General features: G+C 50.8%; 3 protein-coding genes across 9 annotated transcripts in view; 2 read left to right on the forward strand and 1 right to left on the reverse strand.

Moving 5' to 3' along the window:
* Positions 1–22,822, forward strand: part of BSDC1 (BSD domain containing 1) — a 38,048-nt gene that overhangs the window by 9,828 nt on the left and 5,398 nt on the right. For 3 of the 7 annotated variants that reach the window (XM_060140696.1, XM_060140695.1, XM_060140694.1), the window contains 6 exons: positions 1,476–1,591; positions 2,014–2,082; positions 2,252–2,330; positions 3,282–3,758; positions 9,585–9,688; positions 11,630–13,597. In XM_060140696.1, coding sequence (XP_059996679.1) covers positions 1,476–1,591; positions 2,014–2,082; positions 2,252–2,330; positions 3,282–3,758; positions 9,585–9,688; positions 11,630–11,662 — 878 coding nt within the window. In that variant the 3' untranslated portion in view covers positions 11,663–13,597. Of the gene's footprint in view, positions 1–1,475; positions 1,592–2,013; positions 2,083–2,251; positions 2,331–3,281; positions 3,759–9,584; positions 11,583–11,629; positions 13,598–13,818; positions 13,954–22,822 lie in introns of those variants that run through there. The other 4 variants (XM_060140693.1, XM_060140691.1, XM_060140692.1 and 1 more) reach the window with 4 other exon arrangements.
* On the reverse strand, positions 13,413–15,367 carry TSSK3 (testis specific serine kinase 3). The gene is made up of 2 exons (XM_060140699.1): positions 15,204–15,367; positions 13,413–14,433 (listed from the first exon to the last, which is right to left on the reverse strand). The coding sequence occupies exons 1-2, from the start codon at positions 15,346–15,348 to the stop codon at positions 13,772–13,774; spliced, it is 807 nt and encodes a 268-aa protein (XP_059996682.1). The 5' UTR covers positions 15,349–15,367; the 3' UTR covers positions 13,413–13,771.
* Positions 15,908–16,717, forward strand: FAM229A (family with sequence similarity 229 member A). Its single transcript, XM_060140697.1, has 3 exons — positions 15,908–16,045; positions 16,127–16,266; positions 16,459–16,717. Exons 1-3 carry the CDS (start codon positions 15,908–15,910, stop codon positions 16,559–16,561), a joined length of 381 nt encoding a protein of 126 aa, XP_059996680.1. The 3' UTR covers positions 16,562–16,717.

Consider the following 22,822-nt stretch of genomic DNA (forward strand, 5'->3'; position numbering starts at 1 on the left):
GGGGAGCAGTGGGATCCCAGAAGATGGCATGTAACCCAACCTGGGAAACCTAGCATGTGACACCTGAATTGAGGTTTTAACGATGAATTAGAAGTAAACTAATTTTACTTTTAGAAGGGGGGGAAGGGTATTCAAGCAGGACAACAGGAATTTGAAGTTCTCGAAAAACCTAGGCATTTGGGAAGGCCAGACAAAGGGTGCATGTGAGGAAATGAGGGCAGTGAGAGCTGCCAGGGGCACCAGACTGGAAAGGCTTTGGGTACCAGACTAAGCAGTTGGAATTTTGTCCTAAAAGGCTCAAGATAGTGGTTCTTAACCTTTTTTTAAGTCACAAAGGCCTTTAAAAATCTGTTGAAAATAACAAGCCCTCTCTCAACAGAATTTTATATGCATATGGGAATTCTTTAACCCTTTGAAGCCTATCTTTGGACCATAGCCTGAAATGCCCTCCTGTACAGAACTGTTGAAGCGTTTTGAGACCTGATGTGATCAGATTTTGCATTTTATAGAAGAGCCTTCAGGCAGTGTTTTGTAGGATGAAATAGAGAGGGAGAGACGAAAGATGGGAAGACCAGTTAGGAGGCTTGATAGGAATCTTCATGTCAGAGGTAAAGCCGGAACCAGGGAAGGGGCGGGTGGAATGAGGAGGAAGGTATGCATGTATAAGAGACGCTGAGGAAGTGGAATCCAGAGTGACTCCATAAGGGAGGAGTCTGGGAGGGCCTCCAGCTCTCCAGTGGATGAGTGGGTAGGACAGGTGGGCGGGGGAAGAAAATGAGCACATGTTGTATTTGCAGCATATGTGCAGGTGGATGTGTCCAGGCACCTGGACCTCTGGATCTGGAGCCCAGAAAGGCAGCCTGAGCTGCAAAGACACACGGAAGAATTGTCAGTGGGAGGAAGAGGTTGAAACTCATGGTTTAGTGGAGGTTATCTTGGGGGAAAATGGAAAATGAGAAGAGATAAGGAAAGGAAAAAGAGGAGCCCACTGAAGACTCAGATGGAACAACGAGAGAAGTGGGAGGAAATATACAAAGAGTGAGAAGCCAGGAGAGAAGAGGGCTTCAAGAGGAAGGTAGTGGCTCCCAGGGCAGAAACTGTAGGATGGTCACATGAGGAGGAGGACAGAGAATCTGCCACTGGATTTGGCAACATAGGGTCACTGGTGGTAACCTGAGAATAGCTGTTTCAGAGAGGAGAGGATTCAGTAGCCAAGTGCAGTGGGATAAAAAGCAGGCAGGCATGGGAGAGAGTGGAGACTGCAGCCCCTCCCAGTGATCACTTAGGGGCCATGCCCTGATATCAAGCTTACCCACCCCTTCACCCTGCCTGACCCCCCACCTTGGGCCATATGGCTTTGGAAAAACCTTAAGTTTTCCTCATTGTCCATGTCCAGGCTTAGGTGTGATTTCTCTAGGCCCAGTGTTCTTTCTCCAGACCCACGGAACTGACCATCAGTGTCTGTCCCTCTGCAGGGCCCCTGGAGTTGTTTGACACCTGGCTTTCCCAGTTCTGCTTGGAGGAGAAGAAGGGGGAGATCTCAGAGCTCCTTGTAGGCAGCCCCTCCATCCGGGCCCTCTACACCAAGATGGTGAGGGCCTAGCCGGCAGGACCTCAACCAACTCCCGGCCTGAGGTGTGGGGAGGTGGGAGGGACATGTCCAGAGTCATTGTGGAGTCCTCTGGCCTAGAGAGCAGCAGGAGGCCCTGAGGAGCCAAACCAGCCAGCTCCTGAGCCAAGAATCCACATGGGGGAAACTAATTTGCCAGGCTTCTGGCAATCATGGTGAGAAATGGAAGGGCCGGCAAAGCCTGGTGGGAGTTCTTTTCTCTCTCCTTGGCCAAGCTGGGCCAGGAAGGTGGGTCTGGGGGGTGGAAGTGCTCTAAGAATCACTACTCAGCCACTTATCCCATCTGATATCCAGAGTGGCTGGGAGCTGGCTGATGAGGCTGGGAACATAGACCCCCACATAACCACTCCCAAAGTCTCATCTCCACTGTCCCCTCCCTCCAGGTGCCTGCAGCTGTTTCCCATTCAGAATTCTGGCAGCGGTATTTCTATAAAGTCCATCAACTAGAGCAGGTATGCTGGCCTAACCAGGGAAGGTCCTCCACTCAGCCATGAGGGAAGGGGGCTGGATTTTGTTGAGGGAAGAAGGGGACAGAGGGTGCCAAGAGTTCTGGGGTCAGGACCAGAGTCTGGGAAAGAGGGTTCCCTGACTGCTCCTGGCCATCTACTCCCCCACATTCAGGAGCAGGCCCGGAGGGATGCCCTGAAGCAGCGTGCAGAACAGAGCATCTCTGAAGAGCCTGGCTGGGAGGAGGAAGAAGGTAAGAGGTATTGAGAGGTGATGAGAAAGTACCAAGTCCTGCCTGTGGGAGACTGTCTGGGCCATTCTCTCTGAAGCCTGGAGGGACATGGCACCCCAGGGAAGAGGAGGGAATGAATATGGTGTTTGCTCATGCCAAGGATACACTGAGCTAACAAGGGGTTGTTTACCAAAGCTGGTGGATCCCAGGTTTAGGTACAGAAATCACATGTGTCACTTGAAGCAGATTTCCCTGCTAGCCCATGGACCAGTACTTAAGAGTAGGGGATGCTTATTGAAATTCCAGATTCCCTTCTTCCACTTCTAAATAAGACTCTATGGACATGTGGCCAAACTTGTATTTTTAACAAGCTCCACTGGTAATGTTAATGACCAGCCAGACTTGGGAACTGCTGGCTTAGGGACAGAGCTGAGCTTCCTCTACCTGGTAGCTCAGCTTAGGACAGTGTGTGGGAGCCACCTGCATGGTATGTTAACACAGTTACTAAGTGCTTATATTATATGCCCAACCTGTACTAAAAGCTTTACATGTATGGTCCTTACCACAACTTCATTATCCCTCTTTTGCAAATGAGGCAGATAGGTTAAAGAAGAGTTAAGTGTCTCGCCCAAGATCATGCACGTGGGATATAGCAGAGCCCAACCTGAACCTCAAACTGACTGACTTTAAAGTCTTGGCTTTCTAAGCTATAATATTATCTTGAGCTGCACTGCTAGAAGCTGGGTGCCCACCAGGCATGTGCTGTGCCTCAAGGGTGGGAGAGAGTTTGACCAACAGGGATTATCTGCAGAAGAATTGTGATGGAGAGGGAGGTGAGGAAACTGGCACCCATTAGTTTTGGTTAGAGCAAACTTTGGTGGGAACCTGAGGTCTGTTTTCAGAGAGCTCCAAGGTTGTCTTGGGGCTAACCAGGGTACATCACTCTCTTTCCCTACCTTTCTCTCTTGACAGAGGAGCTTGTGGGCATTTCACCCACATCTCCAAAAGAGGCCAAGGTTCCTGTGGCCAAAACTTCCACATCCCTTGAAGGAGGACCTGGCCCCCGGAGTCCCTGTGAAGAGAATCTGGTGACCCCGGTTGAGGCTCCAACAGAGGTGACTCCATCGGAGAGCAGTGAGAGCATCTCCCTCGTGACACAGATTGCCAAACCCACCCCTGCATCTGAGGCACCAGTGCTGCCCAAGGACCTGTCCCAAAAGCTTCTAGAGGCATCTTTGGAGGAACAGGACCTGGCTGTGGATGTGGGCGAGACTGGACCCCCACCCCCAGCTCAGTCCAAGCCCCACACCCCTGCTGGCCGCCCCAGCGGTCCAGAGCCCCGGCCTCCAGCCAGAGTAGAGACTCTCAGGGAGGAGGTACTCACAGACTTACGGGTGTTTGAGCTGAATTCAGACAGCGGGAAGTCTACACCCTCCAATGGAAAAAAAGGTAAGCCATGGGCTTCCCTGGTGGCGCAGTGGTTGAGAGTCCGCCTGCCGATGCAGGGGACACGGGTTCGTGCCCCAGTCTGGGAAGATCCCACATGCCGCGGAGCGGCTGGGCCCGTGAGCCATGGCCGCTGAGCCTGTGCGTCCGGAGCCTGTGCTCCGCAATTGGAGAGGCTACAACAGTGAGAGGCCCGCGTACCGCAAAAAAAAAAAAAAAAGGTAAGCCAAGGCCAAAGCCCAGGGAGCGTGTGCGGGCAGGGCAGGTGAGAGTTGCCACCTCACAAGGCAGACTTGTCTTCTTGTCCCATGTGAGGATCCTAGGAGCAGATGGCCTTCATTTGTGCTACTGATGATGATGATGACAGCTACTATATTATGATGACAGCTACTGTAGTATTTATTATACCCTATTCCATCAATTCCAAGATGCATTTATTCTCTGAAATTAGGATGCATCTTACAGTTGTTGGGGTTTTAGATTCAACAAAATAAGGTTTATGTCAAATCATGTGTTAAGGATGTAATATTGCATTTAATTTCTCAGTTACCAGGGGAGCTTGTTAATTTCCAGTTTACAACTCACAACTCCATATAACTGTCCTCATTTTACAGATGAAGAAAGTGAGCCTCAGAGATGTTAAGTAACTTGCTCAAATTCACACGGCCAGGAAGTAGCAAGCCCAGATTCAGACCCAGCTCTGTCTGACCTGAAACCCATGCCCTTAACTACCACACTGTGTCAGTTTCTATCCTTTTGAACAGTTCAACTTTGGGGTGGGAACTCCTGTGACATTGATTGCTGTCAAGGGTCTTCTTCCATGGATGACCTCAGGAAAGTCAGCTTCCCTAGGCCTGTGTTAATTGTTATTATTATAAAATATATAAACAAAACTTACATGTACAGCTTAAAGAAGAATAAAATGAATACTCATGAACTTGCAGTGACCCAGCTTAAGTAATAGAGCTTTAGTTTCTTATCTGCATAATGAAATTTTAGACTGTAGACACTTTGACTTTATGTCAAGGGGGGGACCTCTCTCTAACTCCTGCAATTAAAGGACAGTGATGGCTCTGGTGTCAGCTTGTTTTGCCACATCCAAAATACCTCTCCAGAGATAGCCAATTGTCAGCAAGACCTCCCCTCAGCTCCTCACACGCAGGCATCCTGTCTGCCAACACTCAGCACCAGTTGGCCACAAAGCTTGCCCAGCAGGTGAGCACTGGCCTACTGGCAGTGAGGGACTGGCTTACTGCAGTGGATGGGGAAACAGGCTGATTTCCAGTTTCCAACACAGTGTTTTCCGTCTGACTCTGATTCAGTGAGGTCATCCATTGAGCTCCTACCCACTCTTTATAAGACACTGAGGAGGGAGGGGTAAAGGCTGCAGTCTATGATGAGGCACGAAGCAGTATGAGACAGGCTTGGTACAGGAGGAGTTCAGAGAAAGAAGGAACCTCTGCGCATCAGCAGGTGTTTCACCAAGGAGACAGGCATTGTATAGGAGAGTTGGAGAGTTTGCGGCAGGTGCGCAGGGAGCGGTAGTCCAAGCTGAGGGGGCCTGCAAAGTCCCCCACATGTCAGATCGTGTGTTGGGGACATGGGGCACATTGAAGCGGGTGACCAAAGCCCACGTTTCTGTATTGTTCCCAGGAGAGGGAGGAACAAGAACTTAAAATCTTAAGCCGAATTCAGAAAGTTGGACTTGGTGCCACAAAGCAGCAGGGCATGCTGCTTATATGCCCAACCTGTACTAAAAGCTTTACATATAGAGGCTAAGGGCTCAGGCTCTGGAGTTCAGACAGTTCTGGGTTCAAATCCCAACTTTGCTCATAAGCCATGTGACTTCAGAAAAGGTACTGATCTTCTCTAAGCCTCCATTTTCTCCTCTGTAAGTTGGGGGTAATTATTTCCTGATAGGTCCTCAGTTAGGGAAGAAATTTGGGTAGAGCCCTGCTTTGGGGAGATGATGCAGATAATAAGACGTACCATTCTCTGAGCACTTTCCATATGTCTGTATAGCTCTGTGCTAAGCACTTGATATGCATATCACTCAATCCTCACAAAAATCCTGAGATCTGTGAGATTTTCCCTTTTTTTTTTTTTTTTTTTTACTGGTAGGAAACTGAGATCAATCACCCATCCAGTAGGTATTTAGAAAAGTGTGACATTGCCTTTAGGAGAGTGAAGAGTAGGTGATGGACCCAATATGTGTTGTGTGGTTGCTGGGTGGATGGTACGAAGGGTCCATTTGAGATCATGGTCGTGAATTTTAAGAGACACCAGTCAGCACAGTAGTACTTTTGTCCAGCCACATTCAGTTGCTCAGGTGCAGGCACAGAGCAGATGGGGAGTTGGACTTAATCAGGGTTCAGGTTTACCCCGGTGAACTCAAAAAGACAAGAGTCCAAGTGTATGCAAGAAGTGATCAGAATGATGGTTCATGGAATCTGAGCTGGGTAAGGGAGGGAATAACAGTGAAACAGTTGGAAGGTTAAAGAATTATTGTTTCCATTGGGAATTGGGCTATTGGAGAGAGTGATGAGAAAAAATGAATGGTGGGTAGAGACTGGAAGAAATGAGATTATGGGGAAGATGCAGCATAAGCTCTTAACAGTGCGCTGTACTTCCTCTAATGCACTGGGGGATTCGCAAAAGGAGGGCCGGGGGATTCAGTGCAGGAGACCCACCAGAAGTAGTTGTAGTCACTTAATGGGGGGAAGCTGGGGTCTTAGACTAGAGTGGGACAGTAGGGACAGAGTAAAGGGAGGAAGAATCTTAAAAGAGGCCTGGAGGCAGAGTGACTCCTTCTCCCTCTTTGTCCAGATGACATGAGGGAGGCTTGGTCTCTGGATACAGCAGTCTCTGGAGGTGGCCCAGCCACAGGGACCTCTAAGGTTCCAGGGTGATGCCTGTCATTGCAGAGCTGCTTCCCACCTGTATATTGTGCCGAGATCCATTTGAGCAAGGAGACTAGACTTACCCTGCTCAGGCTCCCTCAGCAGGGAGCAGAGAGGGGAGATTAGGGCAGGCCCTGTGGCCTGCGGACTGGAAGGAGCTCTGGGCTTAAAGCCCCACTTCACTACTGACCTGGGAGTGGCTTTTGCTTCCATTTCTTCTCTGGAGAAGCAAAGAGCCAGTTAAACAGAATAAAATGAGCTGTGAGTGACAGCACCATGAGGTTAATAATCACCTGAAAACTCCCCTTTCTTACAAACAAAAGAAAACAGTAAAACTTCATCATGAAATCTTAAATTGTTGTTGCATAGATCAGTTCTCTGCCACGTGCACAGTGTAAAGGAGAGCTTAGTACTCTCATTGTGTGACAGGACAGGGTGGTGGGAGGAAGCAGGTGGCAGAGAAAGTCCAGATTCACATCTCTGCCACTCAGAGCCTTTGTTTCCTCACCTGTAAATTGGGACTGTTAATACCTATCCCAGAGGGTGGGTGTAAAGTGCTCCAAAAATGTTAGCTGATGCTTTCTTTTTTACCCCAAAGGGTCTGCCCTAGCATTTAAGCCTGAAGAGGAGAGTTTCAAATCCCTAGAGGGCAACCTGGGGTTAGGAAAAGCTGTCATGACCACAGCCACAGCTCTGGAGGGAGAGATCAGCCGGGAGTCCAGCTTCTAACCCACAGGAAGCCTGCACTGACAGGGAGCCAGACGCAAGCCACCAAGAGTGTCCTGAAAGCACAGGGAGCCTTAGATGTGGAGTCAGAAGAACTGGGTCTTGGTTGCAGATCTGCCCCTGACTGGGTGTGGGACCATGTGTAAAATTACTTAACTCTGGGACCAGGCCTTTAACAGCTCCATTTGTTAAATATCCACTGTGTATATATGTTACAGGCACTTTACATGATACTGCTAATTTTAACACTGTTGTATCTCAACTGCAGGCCAAGGTCTATACAGAATCATCTAGGTACCTGTTTATAATGCAGAATTCTGGGTCACCACCTACACCTGCTGAATCTAAATGAGGGGGGATGGGAAGACAGGAATCTGCATTCTAATAAGCTCCTCCAGTGGTTCTTTGCAAAGAGGGTGGTTTTATCCTTATTTTATAAATAAACTGAAGCCCAGAATAACTTGCCCAAGACTACACAATAGACAAAAGAGTTAGGGTTCCACCCAGGTTTGCTTGGCTCCAGAGACCCTGCTGTTACCACACCACTTAGGACTAGCTGGGTGACTAGAGAACAGTGCAAGAACCCGAATAAGGAATGCGGAGGCCAGGCTTGGGGAGGTCTCAGAGCCTGGGTGCATGGTGAGGAACAAGCTGGACAGGAAGAAACAAGGTATTTACAGGTGGTGCCATTGGGGGATCAGAGCTTACTCTTTTTTTTTTTTTTTTTTTTTAGAGCTTACTCTTTTTAAAGGTGCTTTTTAAAAAAAATGATTACAAAGTAATATGTGTTCATTTAAAAAAATATATTACCCCATGACCTCATCACCTAGTGATAATTATTGTTAGTATTCTTGTGGGTGTTTTGCTCATTCTCTCTGTATGTGTGCATGCATCTGTGAGTGTATTTTTTTAATGGAATCATACTGCATATACTCTTTTTTTACAGGAACTATTTTTGTAGTTTTCTTCTTACTAATAACTTTCACATGTACATTTTTTTTATATTGCCTGTAAGAAAGCATACCCAAATATGAATGTTTGGAGCAGTAGTTGTCAAACCTTAGCAGGCATCAGAATTACCTAGAACAGGGAGGAGTAAATGTTTTCTGCACAGAGCCAGGTCACAAATATTTTAGGCTTTTGGGGACATACAGTTTCTGTCCCAGCTCTGTCGTTTCAGCATGAAAGCAGTCATAGACAATATGTCAACAAGTGGCCATGGCTGTGTTCCAAAATTTTATTTCCAAAAGCAGACAGTAGGCTGGATTTGGTCCACAGGCCATAGTTTGCCAACCCCTGATTTAGAGAAAGAGTCCACGAATATTTGCTGAGTACAAACTATTTGTTCTAGTCACTTGGAATACATAAGAAAACAGAAGATCCCCGTCCTCGGGAGCTCACATTCCAGCTCCTCTACTATTAGACAGTAAGCATAGTGAATCTGATTATGTAATACACTAGAAAGTGGTAAATACAATAGAAAAAAGAACAACCAGAGCAGAGTGAGGGGTCAGGGTGCAACTGAAGATAGGACAGTCTGGGTAGGCCACGTTTAGATGGTGAGATTTGAGTAAAGGTGTGAAGGAAGCGAGTGAATTGGCCTGTGAGTATCTGAGGAAGAGTTCCAGGTACAGGGAACAGTCCTTGCAAAGGCCCTAGGTGGGAATGTGCCTGGTGTGTTTCAGGAGTAGCAGGATCAGTGTAGGTAGAAGGGAGTGATTGAGGAGGAAGAGGTTCATTGTTTATTTCTTCTGGAAGATTTCCATGGCCCCTAGGGAGCTTCTGGACCACAGTACTTCTCCACTATTCAGTAACTTGCTTTTTCTCACTTAATAGTTTAAGACTATTTTGCCATGTATATAAATGTTTTATAGCCTAACCTTTAAAAGCCACATAATGTTCCATCATATGACTATACCATTTATTTTTGTAATTCCCTATCAGTGAACTTTCAGGTAGTTTTTTAAGTTTTCATCACTGTAACAGCACTACAGTGAACATCCTTTTGGTTAAATTTTTTTACTGAATCCAGGATTTTTCCTTAAAATAGTTTCCTAAAAGTGGGATCACTGAGCCAGAGAAAGCAGAATGTAAAGACGTTTGGTGTGTATTTGTCAGGCCTTTCTAAAGAGTTCCATCACCCCCAGCTACAACCTCTTCACATACCCCTTCCTGTCTCTCACACTATGGATCATGGTTCCAGGCTCAAGCACAGACATCAGTGAGGACTGGGAGAAGGACTTTGACTTGGACATGACTGAAGAAGAAGTGCAGATGGCACTTTCCAAAGTGGATGCTTCCGGTGAGGTGAGTTGGCCTGGTTGGCCACAGGGAGGCAAGCACAATGATTCCGGGTCTGAGGACTCTCCCTGCCAAGCCCGACTGTCCCTGCAAGGTGGATCCCACTCCTATCTGAGGTGGCAGGCTGCGGGAAGGAAGCTAGGGCCTCCCACTCAGGCCCTGAACAGTAGTCATTAGCAGGGTCCGCTTCCCCTCAGTTCCAGGGGGATGGATGGGGGAGTTCTTGACCTTAGCTCCTATCAGAATCACCTGAGGAACTACTAAAAAATACAGATGCCAGGGCTTCCCTGGTGGCGCAGTGGTTGAGAGTCCGCCTGCCGATGCAGGGGACACGGGTTCATGCCCTGGTCCGGGAAGATCCCACGTGCCGCGGCGCGGCTGGGCCCGTGAGCCATGGCCGCTGAGCCTGCGCGTCCGGAGCCTGTGCTCCGCAACGGGAGAGGCCACAGCGGTGAGAGGCCCGCGTACCGCAAAAAAAAAATAAAAAAAAATAAAAAATACAGATGCCAAACCCTGCCCCAGACCTTTTGACTCATGGTCGCCAGGTGTGGGACCTGAGCAGATTTCTGGCCTTGGAGACAAAAGACGATGTGATCACTTAACCTGAGCCTCTGTTTCCCCATCTAAAACATGGCACTGATCATTATAATTTCATATGCTGTGGTAGATGATGCATGTGCACACCTTAGGCATAGTGCCTGGGGACATGGGCGCACTAATAGACGTTCCTGAAACCACCACAAAACAGTCATAAGCTCAGAGGCCTATTATTCTTATTCTTCACTTCCTCTCAGAATCAAGGATGGTCGTTTTGAATAAGAGGCTGGGCAAAAGTCTCTCATAGCTAATAAGGGACAGGACTGAGGCTCCAGCCCACACATCTGATTCAAGTCAGTGTTATATCCACTGTCACACAAGAACCCCATGATTCCTTCCAACATGTAGCTCAGGAACCTGCTATAAAGAGGTGAACAGAGTAGAGAGAATGGGAAGGGCCTTGTTTTTCATGCTGAGAGACTGAAGCCCAGAGGGAGGTAGTGACCTACACAAGAGTATTTTACACCTGTGACCTCACTATACCCGGGGTAGAGAAGGCCCATGGCACCTCTTATGCCACGTGGCCTTCATGGCTTTGGTGTCTTTGCAGCCCTCTTTAAAACCCGACATACAGGGCTTCCCTGGTGGCACAGTGGTTGAGAGTCCACCTGCCGATGCAGGGGACACGGGTTCGTGCCCCGGTCCGGGAAGATCCCACATGCCGCGGAGCAGCTAGGCCCGTGAGCCATGGCTGCTGAGCCTGCGCGTCCGGAGCCTGTGCTCCGCAGCGGGAGAGGCCACACCAGTGAGAGGCCCGCGTACTGCAAAAAAAAAAAAAAAAAAAAAACCCGACATACAATATATCTGAACAGAATTATTTATATCAGGGGATCTGCTGATATGAAGAGAGGCCAAGAGACAGTTGCCTGGGGAGACTTCAGCTGGGGATTAGGGTGCTGGAGCCCCTAGTGAAAGCGCTGCGAGCACCTGTAGTCCAGTGCCACGCTTGCTTCTGATCACAGCACCACTGTAAAGTTCCCTGCCTCTCAGGGCCATATTCTTACCTGCTCCGCAGGAGACAAGTTCTCCTTCAGGGATTGACTGACGGGCTTCTTGTAGTCAGGGCGTCCCCTTGTGGTGTCCAGTGTTGGTTGGTAGAAGCATTTCCTTTGAGTCTGGAACCATCAGAACAGCAGGCCCACCGCTTGGGCAGAGGGCAGCTCTGCTCCCCAGACATTCCTTGAAGCAAGTGGTTCGCTCTGAGAGGAGGCCGGGTATGGCCTGGGGGAGTTGGGGCTGGGGCTGCGGGGAGGGCTGTCCCGAATTGGAGGCAGTCGGGGAGCTTGGGTCTCAGCTTGACTCAGAGGAGTAATACGTGTTTGTGCTCTCCATTATCCCCTCCCTTTGCAGCTGGAAGATGTAGAGTGGGAGGACTGGGAATGAGGGGAGCCAGAGCAAGCCGCTCCCCTACCCACAGCACTTCCCACCTCCCTCGCTCGTCTCCGCCCGGCCCTGGAAGACACTGACTAAGAATGTCCCCCAAATGGCCTCTGTCAGCCAGAGCTCTAGGCAGATTCTGGGTTGTTCCTTGTTGGCCCTTTGGCCCTCTGCTCACATCTGGGAAGGGGCTTGCTAAATCCAAACCAGGAACTCTGACTTGTGCCAATCATAGGATGACCCGAGGGGGAGGAAACCTACCCCCCTCACCAGAAGAGCCTACATTTCTCTGCTGAACACCACTGTTCCTGGGGACTCTTGCTGGGAAGTCCCAATGGATAGCCCTAGCCCATCTGCCTGTGTAGGCAGAGGCCAAGCTACCAGTCTCTTGGAGGATGCCGAGAAAACACACTCTGTCACCCATAAGCAGGCAAAGAAGGCCATGCCACCTGCCCTTGGCTAGACAGGGATGGTGAACACATTTTGGTTCCTGTCCCAGCGGGTAAGAGGCATTCATTTCTGGGAAATTTGCCTCTCTTAGGAATCTCCCCCTCCCAGGCATCTTCCATTCCTGGAAAGGTTCCTTGTGGTTCAGAATCTAGAGACCAAACTCCCTCCTTTTACCCAGTCCAGGCTGGTATGTCCCCAACGCCTTTCCCAAGGCTTCTTCATGTCAGATGCACCCGAGTCCTTAGCCCAGCTGTGCCACCTGCAAGAGTGCTCTTGCTCTTCTTCCCCTCCCCAAGAAGGGAGGGGGCCACTTCAGGCCCTTCTGTGTGTTGCCTGGCGGGATACCTTGTCCAACCAGCTACCCACCTCGACTCCCCTGTAGCATAGGACACAAGCCAGCTACCAGCGGTACAGAGCAGTGATCAAAGCTGAGTACTTACAACTCTGGTAAGCCCAACTTCTCCGCCTCATCCCTTCTGCATCTTGAAGGGATATGCTGGGGGTGAGCTTCTTGAGACTGTCATCAGGTTTCTGCAAAAGCTCTTCTTCCTGAAGGCAGATCCAATCCTTGTGGCTCTCACCCCCCACTCTGGTAAAAGCTGCACCTCTCTTGGGGGGATGAGGGGCTGCAGGAATCCCTGGAGACCCTGGTGCTTCACGATGCTGCTCTGGTGATTCTTGTATATAATCTGGTGTGTTCACCAATGATTTAAAGTGATTGTGGTCAGGGGCGCCAAGAGAGTGGTGGTCACTTCCACTTCAAACCTTCAATGAGGGGGTGGGATGGAGAGAATGCTGAATCTTTTTTTGATGGGATGGGGTTTTTCTCTTTGTAATTATTTCTTTAGTTTAATTAACCTTTTGGTTGTTTGTGCAATATTATATATTTTAAATTATAATGTATCTCCCCAGAGTATTTTGTAGCCGGGAAAAGAAAAAAGGAAAAAAAAAAGACTCTAACAGCTGTTAGTTTTGTAATTAAAAAAGAAAGAAAAAAGAACTTTGTCCTGAACCTTTTCCAGACTTGCCGTTAACAGCTATTAAAGAGATTCAACAGAAGCTGGAAGGTGTCTGGGGCTCTGTTCTTGTACCCTACGGCAGCTGCCCCAGAGCCAGGGCAGAAAACACACTATGTGCAGGGTGGCTTCCTGCTTGGAGCCTGGGGGTTAGGATGGGAGGTAGCCTGGGTTCTGAGGAAGTCCCTTGTCCTCATCCCAGGCTCACCTTGGCCTTTGGGATGAGAAAGGGACAGGGCCCCCAACAGGCCTCTCACCAAGACAAGGAGTCAAGAGGCCGTTACTGCATTCCCAACGCTTCTGCTTTTATTTGGAAAGGAAGTTGCAACAACAGTGGTTCCAGTTGCTCTTGGTCATTTTTCTCCTCTCCTCCGCCTGTATGTGTATGATTCTGGGGTCTGTTTTTAATTAACTTTAGTTAAACACCTGTATGAAAATCACTTGTCAGCTGTAATAAAAGGGAAGTCTGAATGAGGCCCTCTGGTTCCATGAAGATCTTTAAAGGGAAAGAGAAGTAAGGCTGGAGAGGGTGTAGGTAAGTTTTAGGATAAGTAAACAAAGTGTAAAATATATATCACCATTTTAGAAGTGGGTTTTTGGGTTTGCTTTCTCCCCCTACTTTACTGGGGAGGACTTGCCATTGCTTTTATCAAGTGCTTGCTAGCCATGGATGCCAACTGACTTCTTCGATTGAAGGCCGGAGGATCATGTCTGGTTCCAGGAGCCGCTTGAGCAAGTCCTGGCATTCAGCCGAGATGCCCAGATGAGTGGGGAAGGACACCCTCTTCTGCTGCTGCCACAGCATCTTGGGGATGTCTGTGTCATCAAAAGGTAGGCTGGCACAGAGCATGACGTACAGGACCACGCCCATGCTCCAGACGTCACCCTTCTTGCTATCGTGGGGAATACCCTGAAGTACCTCTGGGGCGGCATAGGCTGTGCTGCCGCAGAAGGTCTGGCTCAGCTCCCGGCATGATTTGGGCAACACCTTGGCGAAGCCAAAGTCTGTCAGCTTCAGGTTGAAGCCCTGCAACAAAGCGTTCTCGCACTTGAGGTCCCGGTGAGCCACACCACAGCCATGGCAGTAGCGGATGGCCTCGACCATCTGATGGAAGAGGGCCTTGGCCCGGCTCTCGGGCAGTGGCCCCCCATTCAGCACACAGTCAAAGACATCCCCTCCTTCAGCCAGCTCCATCACCAGGTAGATTTTCCCGTCTGCAGACTCCAGCGTCTCATACACTCGGATGATGTTCTTGTGGTCCAGGGTACGGACAATCTGGAGCTCCCGAGGCAGGAATCTCTGGATAAACTCTACAGAAACAAGCGAAAAGAGATGGAGCATCAAGTCCAGAAGGGCCTAACTCCTCCCTCCTGTCTGCTGCCTTCCAACTTCTGTCTGCCTATCTCCCCACCATGTCTGGGTCTTGTGCCTTGGTTCCCTTTCATAGTCTTTAATGTCTGTCTGCTTGGACACTGCAAAGAATGTTCACCTCTATTGTTTTTGTAGTTAATATATTACTGAAAGGAACTACTTCCTGTCAGCCTCAGGGACTGTTGTGAGCAGCCTGTGAGACCACGGATATCAAAGTGCTTTTAGGCTTTTAGACTATTAAGGACTTTTAGACAAGGCTATTGAATCTCAGTTACGAAGCCTGATTTGCCCACAGCGTGGTGAGCCCACTCCTCTCACGTCTGCCTCCTGACCCACAGTTCTTTCCATGAGTCCTGTCTTTTCCCCATCTCTGCCTTCGTTGGCTCCAGCTCCTGCCCTCTGCTAGCCCTGGCCATGGCCTCGCCAGTCTCTGTTCCCCTCCTGGAATAGGAAAGGCCTTGTGGGCTCCGGCTCTGCTTCTGAGGATCCTTCACCTCCTGCCACTTTAATCTTGGATTTTAGAGGGTGTGATTTTCCTGGACTCCCAGCATCCCTCTGTTCCCCACTGACCTACCCCAGAGCCACAGTCTCTCTTGCTTTCCTTGGTTCCAGACTAAAGGGGAGGAGGGAATGATCCTTCTGACTGGAGGAAGCACGCACCCACCCACCTCAGCCAGCCCTCGCTTCCTCCAAAGGGGCCCCAGCTCACCTTCTGGCCCTCCCATCTTGTCTATAATTTTAATCGCCACTTTTCTTTGGTGTTTTTTGGAAACTGCTTCTTTGACTTTTGAGTAGGTCCCTTCCCCAATGGTCTTGCCCAGCTGGTACCCATTGGAGAGCAGAAAGCCCTCCATGCTGTCTAGCACCTCCTTCCTTCCTATCACCCTCTCAGCTCATGCTGCCTCTGCGAGGCAGCTCTACTCCACCATTGCCCTTGGCCTGCTCCTTTTCATCCGTAGCCTCCCCCAGCGCTAGAACATTCTCCGTCTGGACACACAAGTCGCGGGTGGTGGAGAGGGAGGGGGGTCAGACATTTTAAAACTCTGGCCCAATTGTGATGTAGGTGTTGTGTGACCCTTGGCCAAAATTGGCAATGCCCCCTGCCTGCCCTCACCACCACCACCAAATCCAGAACGGGTTAAGTCACCGCTGCGCTCAGCCCCCGCGCCAGGTAGTGGGTCGCAGCCCCGCCTGTGGGGGGCGCTCCGGACGTCTGCGCGCGGCCCGGGAAGCCAGGCTCCTTTCCGTGGACACAGCCTCCTGCTCCCTCAACGGGCAGCTGGGGGTCTGCGCGACCCATGGCAAGAGCCCTCCAAGTACCGGCTCGCGCCGCGCTAAGTGCTGGCGCGGCATGGGGTTCCCCGGCGGGAGGAACGGGTTCTATAAGGTCAGCGCGCCAAGGCCCGGGTCACAATGCAGCCCTCCCCCTCGACGCCCGGGCCCCGGGCGCGCCGCAGACACCTGCCCGGCTCCGCCTGGACCGGAGCGTCCTCTCGCGGCCAGGGCTCGGGCAGCTACTTCCTGCCTGGGACCGGTCTCGGCCTCCGACAGGTAAGCGACGGCCCACGGAGCGGGCGCGGGGAGGGGGTGCCCGGCGGCCCGCGAGCTGCCTGACCGCCACTCCCCGCGCAGAGCGCCTCGGACATGAGTGCCCAGGAGCCCCCGCAGGGTCGGAGATTCCCCATTGAGGCCGGAGACTCCCCTGGCCTTGCCTTCCCCCGCGAGACCCAGGACAGCCCGGAGCGGGTAGCTACGGAGCACAACCCGGTCAGGTGAGGCCAGCGCTCCTCCCCGCCGCCCCACCCCGGCCCACCTTCCGTCCCCCGATCGCCCCACCCCAGCCCCACGTAAGGTCCCACATCCACGCCCGAACCTCAGGGACCCCAAGTGCACTCCCCGATGCGTCCCGTACAGGATGAGCCTGCCCCGCCTCAGCGCCCCCTGTCGCGGCCCGCTTTCCCCAGGCCGCTTCGACGCTGCCCCGGCTGCCACTGCCTGACGCTGCTGCACGTGCCCATCGACGTCTACCTGGCCTTGGGCGGGAGCCCCCAGGTCCGCGCCACCTGAGTGCGCCTGCGCACGGCAGCTCCGCGGGAGCCGGGCGTGTACGAGGCCCGCCGCAGGCCACCACGCTGAGATCGCGCGCGCCGAGCAGGAGACAATGATGCACATTTTAAAATAAAAGAACGATGCACATTTTAATAAAGCACAGCATAAACTGTTCTTTCCACTCCGGCCAGTGTTTGTTTATCACGTCGGATCGGGCCCGCACGCTGCTCCGCCTCATCCAAAGGCATCTTCCCTTCTGCTGCCTCCTCACTTGGACCCAGCCCCAGGGGCCTGCCCTTCCGACTCCGCTTTCTTCTCCCTGGACACCAAGCCCTTCCCCCATTTCTTGCTGGTCATGATCCCTTTCAGGGCCGCCTTTCTGCTCAGGCTCTGCCCTCATCCATCTCCCCAACACTCTCCTTGGTTCTCCAGTAAAATTAGCATTACTGTGCTGGACTCTGGGGGCCCAGGGAAGCTTGGGACTGGAGGGGGTGGACAAAGAACTTAACGAGAATGGCCACCCACACCAGGCCCATTTAATTCTCCCAAGATGGAGTTTGGTTTTGCTACCTGCTGCTTTGTGACCCTGGGCACCCCTGGCTTTGTTGAAGGGGCTAGGGGCTGCCCCGTCTATCTTGAGCTTTGGTTTCTCCTAGGACTGGTGGGGCCAGAAGACTGGGGAAGAAGTCGTTTGAAAAACTTCGATTTCTTATTCCTTTTTACAGGTGAGGGAACTGAGCCTTAAGCAATGTGCCTGGGGTCCCCCAGATGACAGGTGATGCTAGTGCACTCCTCAGCGTCCTCAGACTTGAGGCTCCAAAATCCATGCATAGGAGGGCCCATGACAGGAAGGCTGCCTGGAAGCTGAATGAGTATTTCCCACTTTCCAATTTTGCTTTAATGAACCTGTATTATTTTAATATTGGAAAAAATGTATGTAACCCAAAGGTCAGGTTCAGTCTCCTGTCCCCTGAGATTTAAGTACGATTGACTCAACACCCCTCCTCTAATCCACATGGAGTAGAAGTCTAAGCCTCCCAGAGCACTTCAGATCCCATGGTCACCAGAAAGGGCCACCCTTTTCGACTTCCACAACTTCCCTCCCAGGCAGTCCCAGATGTAGGAGGCTTATTGAAAGAAGAGAGGATGTTTGTCAAAAAGGATCTACTTGGACTTTAGACTTGACCATTCAGTGCCCTGGTCCTTTAACATCCTGGCTCTTAAAAGCCCCTCCATGCCTTTCCTTCCCCTTCACCAGAATAATCCCTGGCTTCAGGCCATAGTGCTGGCTTCTCTCTCCCTCCCTCCTCTCCCCCTTCACCCTTACCTACTGGAGACCACCCCCAACCTCTGCCCTGCCACCGGGACTCTGTTCTTCTATCAAGTGAAATAATCCAGCTGTTTCAATCCCCACCAAACTCCATGCAGGTCCTACTCCGTTTAACAACCCATTCTGCTGCTCTGCAGAAAAAGGGCCTCCCTGCCAGTAAACAGTACTCACCCTCCTTAGGAGGCCCTTGTAATTTTAGAGAGAAAAAAAACGGCCTCTGTATGGATAAGGTCTCTCCATTGCAAGCAACTGATGTTAGCTTAAGCAAAAAAGGAATTGATTGTTTCAAGTTGCTGGGAAGGATATGTTAGTGATTAAAGGAAGAACTATAGGAACCAGGGCATCCATTGGGCTGGAATCAAGGATTCAACCCCACCAGGACTGTTGCTTTGTTCCTCTCATTCCTGATTATCTCCTCTGGGCAGGGAACATGGCAACATGGCTGCATCAGCTTAGAAATCCCAGGAAGGGGGAATTCCCTTGCGGGCCAGTGGTTAGGGCTCTGTACTCCCAATGCAGGGGGCCCAGGTTCGATCCCTGGTCAGGGAAATAGATCCCGCATGCATGCCACAACTAAGAGTCCACATGCCACAACTAAGAAGACCACATACCGCAACTAAAGAGTCCATATGCTGCAACTAAAAGATCCCGCATGCCACAACTAAAGACCCCGCATGCTGCAACTAAGATCCGGCACAGCCTAAATAAAAAAAAAATTTTTAAATCCCAGGAAGGGAGACCTGCTTTCTCCCAGTCTCGGTATACCTATCCCTGGGAAGGCCAGTGATTGGCCCTTTTAAATCACATGCACATTCCTTGGGCCAATTACCACTGTCAGGGAGATGGGAGACTACAATTGACTAGGCTGAACCACAAGTAAGCCTATACTTGAGATGCAAGCACAGCCAGGTGATTGACAGCATCACCAGAAAATAATGGGTAATGATGGAGAAAAAACATTCCAGGAGCAGAGACAGCTTATATAAAGATCAAGTACCCCTGGGAGGAAAAGAAGCCCGAAAAAAAGGGATAGAGCGTGGCAGGGGCCAGTGTAACAACTCAATTTGAAGGCAATGAGGAGCCTTAGAAAGTGTGACCAGGAGTTCTGTGTGACTGGGTTCTCCTTCAGGCTTTGCCCCTGTTTCATTCAATACAAGTCTACCAGCCAGGCCTGTGCAGGACACTGGGGATTCAACGATGAACTTGACAAACATGGGCCTTGACCCTCATGGAACTCACATGGCCTAGCAATGACCTGCTGGGAGGCAAATCCCTTCCCTCTGGGCCCATTTCCTCACTAGTTTAAAAAAAAAAAAAGAAAGCACCAGTGATCTCTATGGACCTTGCCAGCCCACAAATGCTGAATCCTTCCCATTCTTCCTTTCTCTCTTATCTCCCTCACTTCCTTTCTCCAATCTTCTCGACACTCCTTTCCTTTAAAGAAAGATTTACTGGGACTTCCTTGGTGGCACAGTGGTTAAGAATCTGCCTGCCAATGCAGGGGACACGGGTTCAATCCCTGATGTGGGAAGGTCCCACATGCCACGGAGCAACTAAGCCTGTGCGCCACAACTACTGAGCCCACACGCCATAACTACTGAAGCCTGTGCACTCTAGGGCCTGCGTGCCACAACTATTGAAGCCCGCATACCTAGAGCCCGTGCTCCACAACAAGAGAAGCCACTGCAATGAGAAGCCTGCGCACCCCGCTCGCCACAACTAGAGAAAGCCAGCACGCAGCAACGAAGAGCCAATGCAGCCAAAATTTTTTTTTAATTTTTTAAAATAAAATAAAATTTAAAAAGATTTACTAGTGGCCTAGTGGTTAGGATTCCGAGCTTTCACAGCTGTGGCACGGGTTCAGTCCCTGGTCAGGGAACTTAGATCCTGCATGCTGTGTGGCGTGGCCAAAAAAGGAAAAAGAAAAACAAACAAACAAAAAAGATTTACCGCTATGTTGTTTAGTGAGGGATGCAAAGAATACAGACAAACACCTTGCCAGTGGGCCAGACCCTGGGGCTACATAGCTCTAGAATGGCCATGAGCAAGGGGAAAGGGCATTCCAGGTGGAACACTGTGGACAAAGGCCTTGAGGCAGGAAAGTGGAAGACAATTTCAAGGAACTCAGTTCAATCAACTTTCACCAACACCTACCTGGGCCACACGAGGTGCAGAGAACCCAGGCCTTTATCTGACAGATCCCTTGCCCTTGCAGAGCTCAGAATTCAAGGGATCCAGGGATGAGTTAACAGAAGAGAAGCTGAATCAGGGAGGCCTTGTGTTTGAACTTTGTTCTGTAGGTGACAGGGAGAATGACAGGCTCCAACCTGGGCCACTTCACTCTATTTTTCTTCTCCTTTTCCATCATGTTCTCTGTTGCTTTTTTCCCCCTGGAAAAGTCACTGGCCTAAACTCTAGTCCTAGATTTGAGTCCTGATTGCCATTTACTAGCTGTGCAAACTTGGGCTACATACTTAGCCTCTCTGAGTCTCTATTTCCAAATCTGTAAAATGGGGCTAATGAAACCTGGTGGAAGCTTTCAGTAAAGTCATGCACATAGAGCACCAGGCAAGAATGTCGTGCACCTCTAGCACTGAACAAGAGAGGCTGCTGCTGCTCCTACCTTTGGCTTCAAGGGGCAGCAGAGAGCCAGCCAGCCATGTCCCCAGGGGCTGGGTGATGCCCAGCCTTGGAGAGGGTTGGGGAATCTCTCGCCTCCCTCTGCCAAGTTCCTCACAGTCCTGCTCAGGTGCTGAGGAACTTGGTGGGGAGGGGGCGCGGGTCATTTCCAGGGGAATCCCCAGGTGGGAAAGGCAGAACTGCCTCCCTCACCCTAGAGGGTAAAGCTTTCCCCAGACCCCCAGGCAGGACCCCCACATCCCAGCCTCATTCTCAGTTTGAGGAATGAGGAGGGGCCCAGGGAAAGGAGGATACTTGAATCACTGCCTTCCCTGACTTCTCTCTCAGACACCTTATTAGACAGCCCCTCCCTAAGGGACCCTCTTTTAGAAGGAGGGGGCGAAGTACAGATGGACCCCCCCCAGGTTACCATGGAAATGGCAGGGAAAGGGTTGCTATATCTCCATGGCAACAATTGACGTCAGCGCTACCCTTTCCCATCGCTTGATATGAGAAGGGGGCAGCCACCCCAACCACAAGCAAATCCCCCACAAAGCCTCCTCCCTTTACTGAGCCAATCAACCAAGGGGTCGACAAGCTTAATATAGCACAGGAGTTGAAAGCACAGACTCTGATGTCAGTCAAACCTTGGTTCAAATCCTCTTTCTGCATCGTTTTAGCTGTTTGAATTTGAGCAAGTCCCTTAACCCTGGAAGTCTAGTACGTACAACAGGGATAGTAAGCTACATGCCTCCGAGGGTTAATGTGAGGATTGCAGGGGATTATGCAGGTAATAGGCAGTGGGCCAGCTCGTGGGAAGTGCACACTGATGCTAGCGACTCTCTAGAGTCCTGGGGACTTGTCAGGGCATTGTGGCTTCTCAGATATAGACTCGAAGCCCCTAAAAGGCCCCCAGAACCCCTAAGGACTGGGCCCTGAGTTTGAGCATTCAGAACTGGGGGGGGGGTCTCAGGGTGAAGCCAGAGACAGTGGAGCTTCCAGACCCTGAGGAAACCCCAATGCCACTTTCCCTGCAACCCCATCACATCTGGACCCTGACCCAAATTCCCCTTCCTCCCCCCCGCCGGCCTCCTCCTAGGCCTCCTTAGCAGGCATCTAACACTCGGGACTCCATCTGCTCCTCTAGGAAAAAGCAGGGATGAGGGCCGTGGGAAGACATCAGGCAACCTAACACCAGGTAGATCAGTGGGTTGGACCCCACAGGAATATGGGTGTCCCAGGTCCCACTGGCCTCTCCCCACCTGCCCTTGGGGTAAGGATACTGGAATCATTCTCACTCCCTCTCTCTTCTCCAATTCCCAGTCCTGGTGCCCACAGTCTATTCTGCTCCAATTCCACCGCACTGCCCTGAACCAGACCCCCATCGCTACTCATCTTGATTACTCCAGCAGCCCCCTAACTGGTCTTGTGCTTCCTTCCCTGCTTGATTCCTCTAGCCCAGAATTATTCTATAAAGACCACAACCCAGCCATGTAATTCTCCTATTTAAATCTCATCAATGGCTTCTTTACATCACTCGTCCAGCCATGTGGACACCCCTGAGTTCTTCACAAAACCTTCTTCCCACCTTTCAGCACATTGTTCCTTCTGCCTGGAATAGCCTCCTCCCATCCCCCTTACCTCTCAGATCTCCACCAATTGTCACTCCTCAGAGAAGCCTCCTCTGACCACCTGTCCTTCCCCTCCCATAGCACCTGCTTGTCCCACTGTGTACTCATCTCTTCCTTGATCCCTGTTGAGTGCCTGTTTACCCCATTACACTATGGACTCACGGAGGGCAGGGGCTGTGTCATATTCATCCTAACATCCCGGGGCCTAGAATGGAAGCGTTCAGGAGTTGGTAGAATGTTTACAGATTAGACTGGCTAGTGAATGACTGCTTGATCGGTCTACAGAGAGGCTGAGCACTGTGAGGAGAAGGAACAGCAGAGCCAGCTGCGGGATCTGGGATGGCTTCCCTAAGGAAGCGACACTGGAACTGAGATGAGAAGCAGTTACCCAGACAAGGACATGGCGGTGGGAAATATCCCTGGCCCTGGGACTGGTCTGTGCCACGAGTGAACGTGGTGGTGAAGACACAGTGAAGAGGGACACATTCATGTTTTGGAAAGACAATCCTGGCTGCTCTGTGAGAATAGACCACATAAGAGATTGAGAGTAGCAGCAGGGAGATCATTCAGGAGGCTGCGGCAGCCTCCCAGGTGAACGGCGATGGGGCCTTGGACCAGGTGGTAGCGGTGGAGATGGAGAGAAGCAATTGGATTTCAGACATATCCTGGAGAGGACAGGATTTCGTAACTGCTTGAATA

This window comes from Lagenorhynchus albirostris, chromosome 2 (genome assembly GCF_949774975.1).
Source record: "Lagenorhynchus albirostris chromosome 2, mLagAlb1.1, whole genome shotgun sequence".
Taxonomy (NCBI): domain Eukaryota; kingdom Metazoa; phylum Chordata; class Mammalia; order Artiodactyla; family Delphinidae; genus Lagenorhynchus; species Lagenorhynchus albirostris.

Bases quoted from the DNA above. Each gene is read 5' to 3' on its own strand.
- TSSK3 (XM_060140699.1), bottom strand. From the start codon at position 15,348: ATGGAGGGCTTTCTGCTCTCCAATGGGTACCAGCTGGGCAAGACCATT. The intron at 14,434-15,203 runs GTGAGCTGGGGC...TTGTTTCTGTAG, and splicing joins CAAGATGGGAGGGCCAGAAG to AGTTTATCCAGAGATTCCTG.
- FAM229A (XM_060140697.1), top strand. From the start codon at position 15,908: ATGCAGCCCTCCCCCTCGACGCCCGGGCCCCGGGCGCGCCGCAGACAC. The intron at 16,046-16,126 runs GTAAGCGACGGC...CTCCCCGCGCAG, and splicing joins CCGGTCTCGGCCTCCGACAG to AGCGCCTCGGACATGAGTGC. The intron at 16,267-16,458 runs GTGAGGCCAGCG...CGCTTTCCCCAG, and splicing joins ACGGAGCACAACCCGGTCAG to GCCGCTTCGACGCTGCCCCG.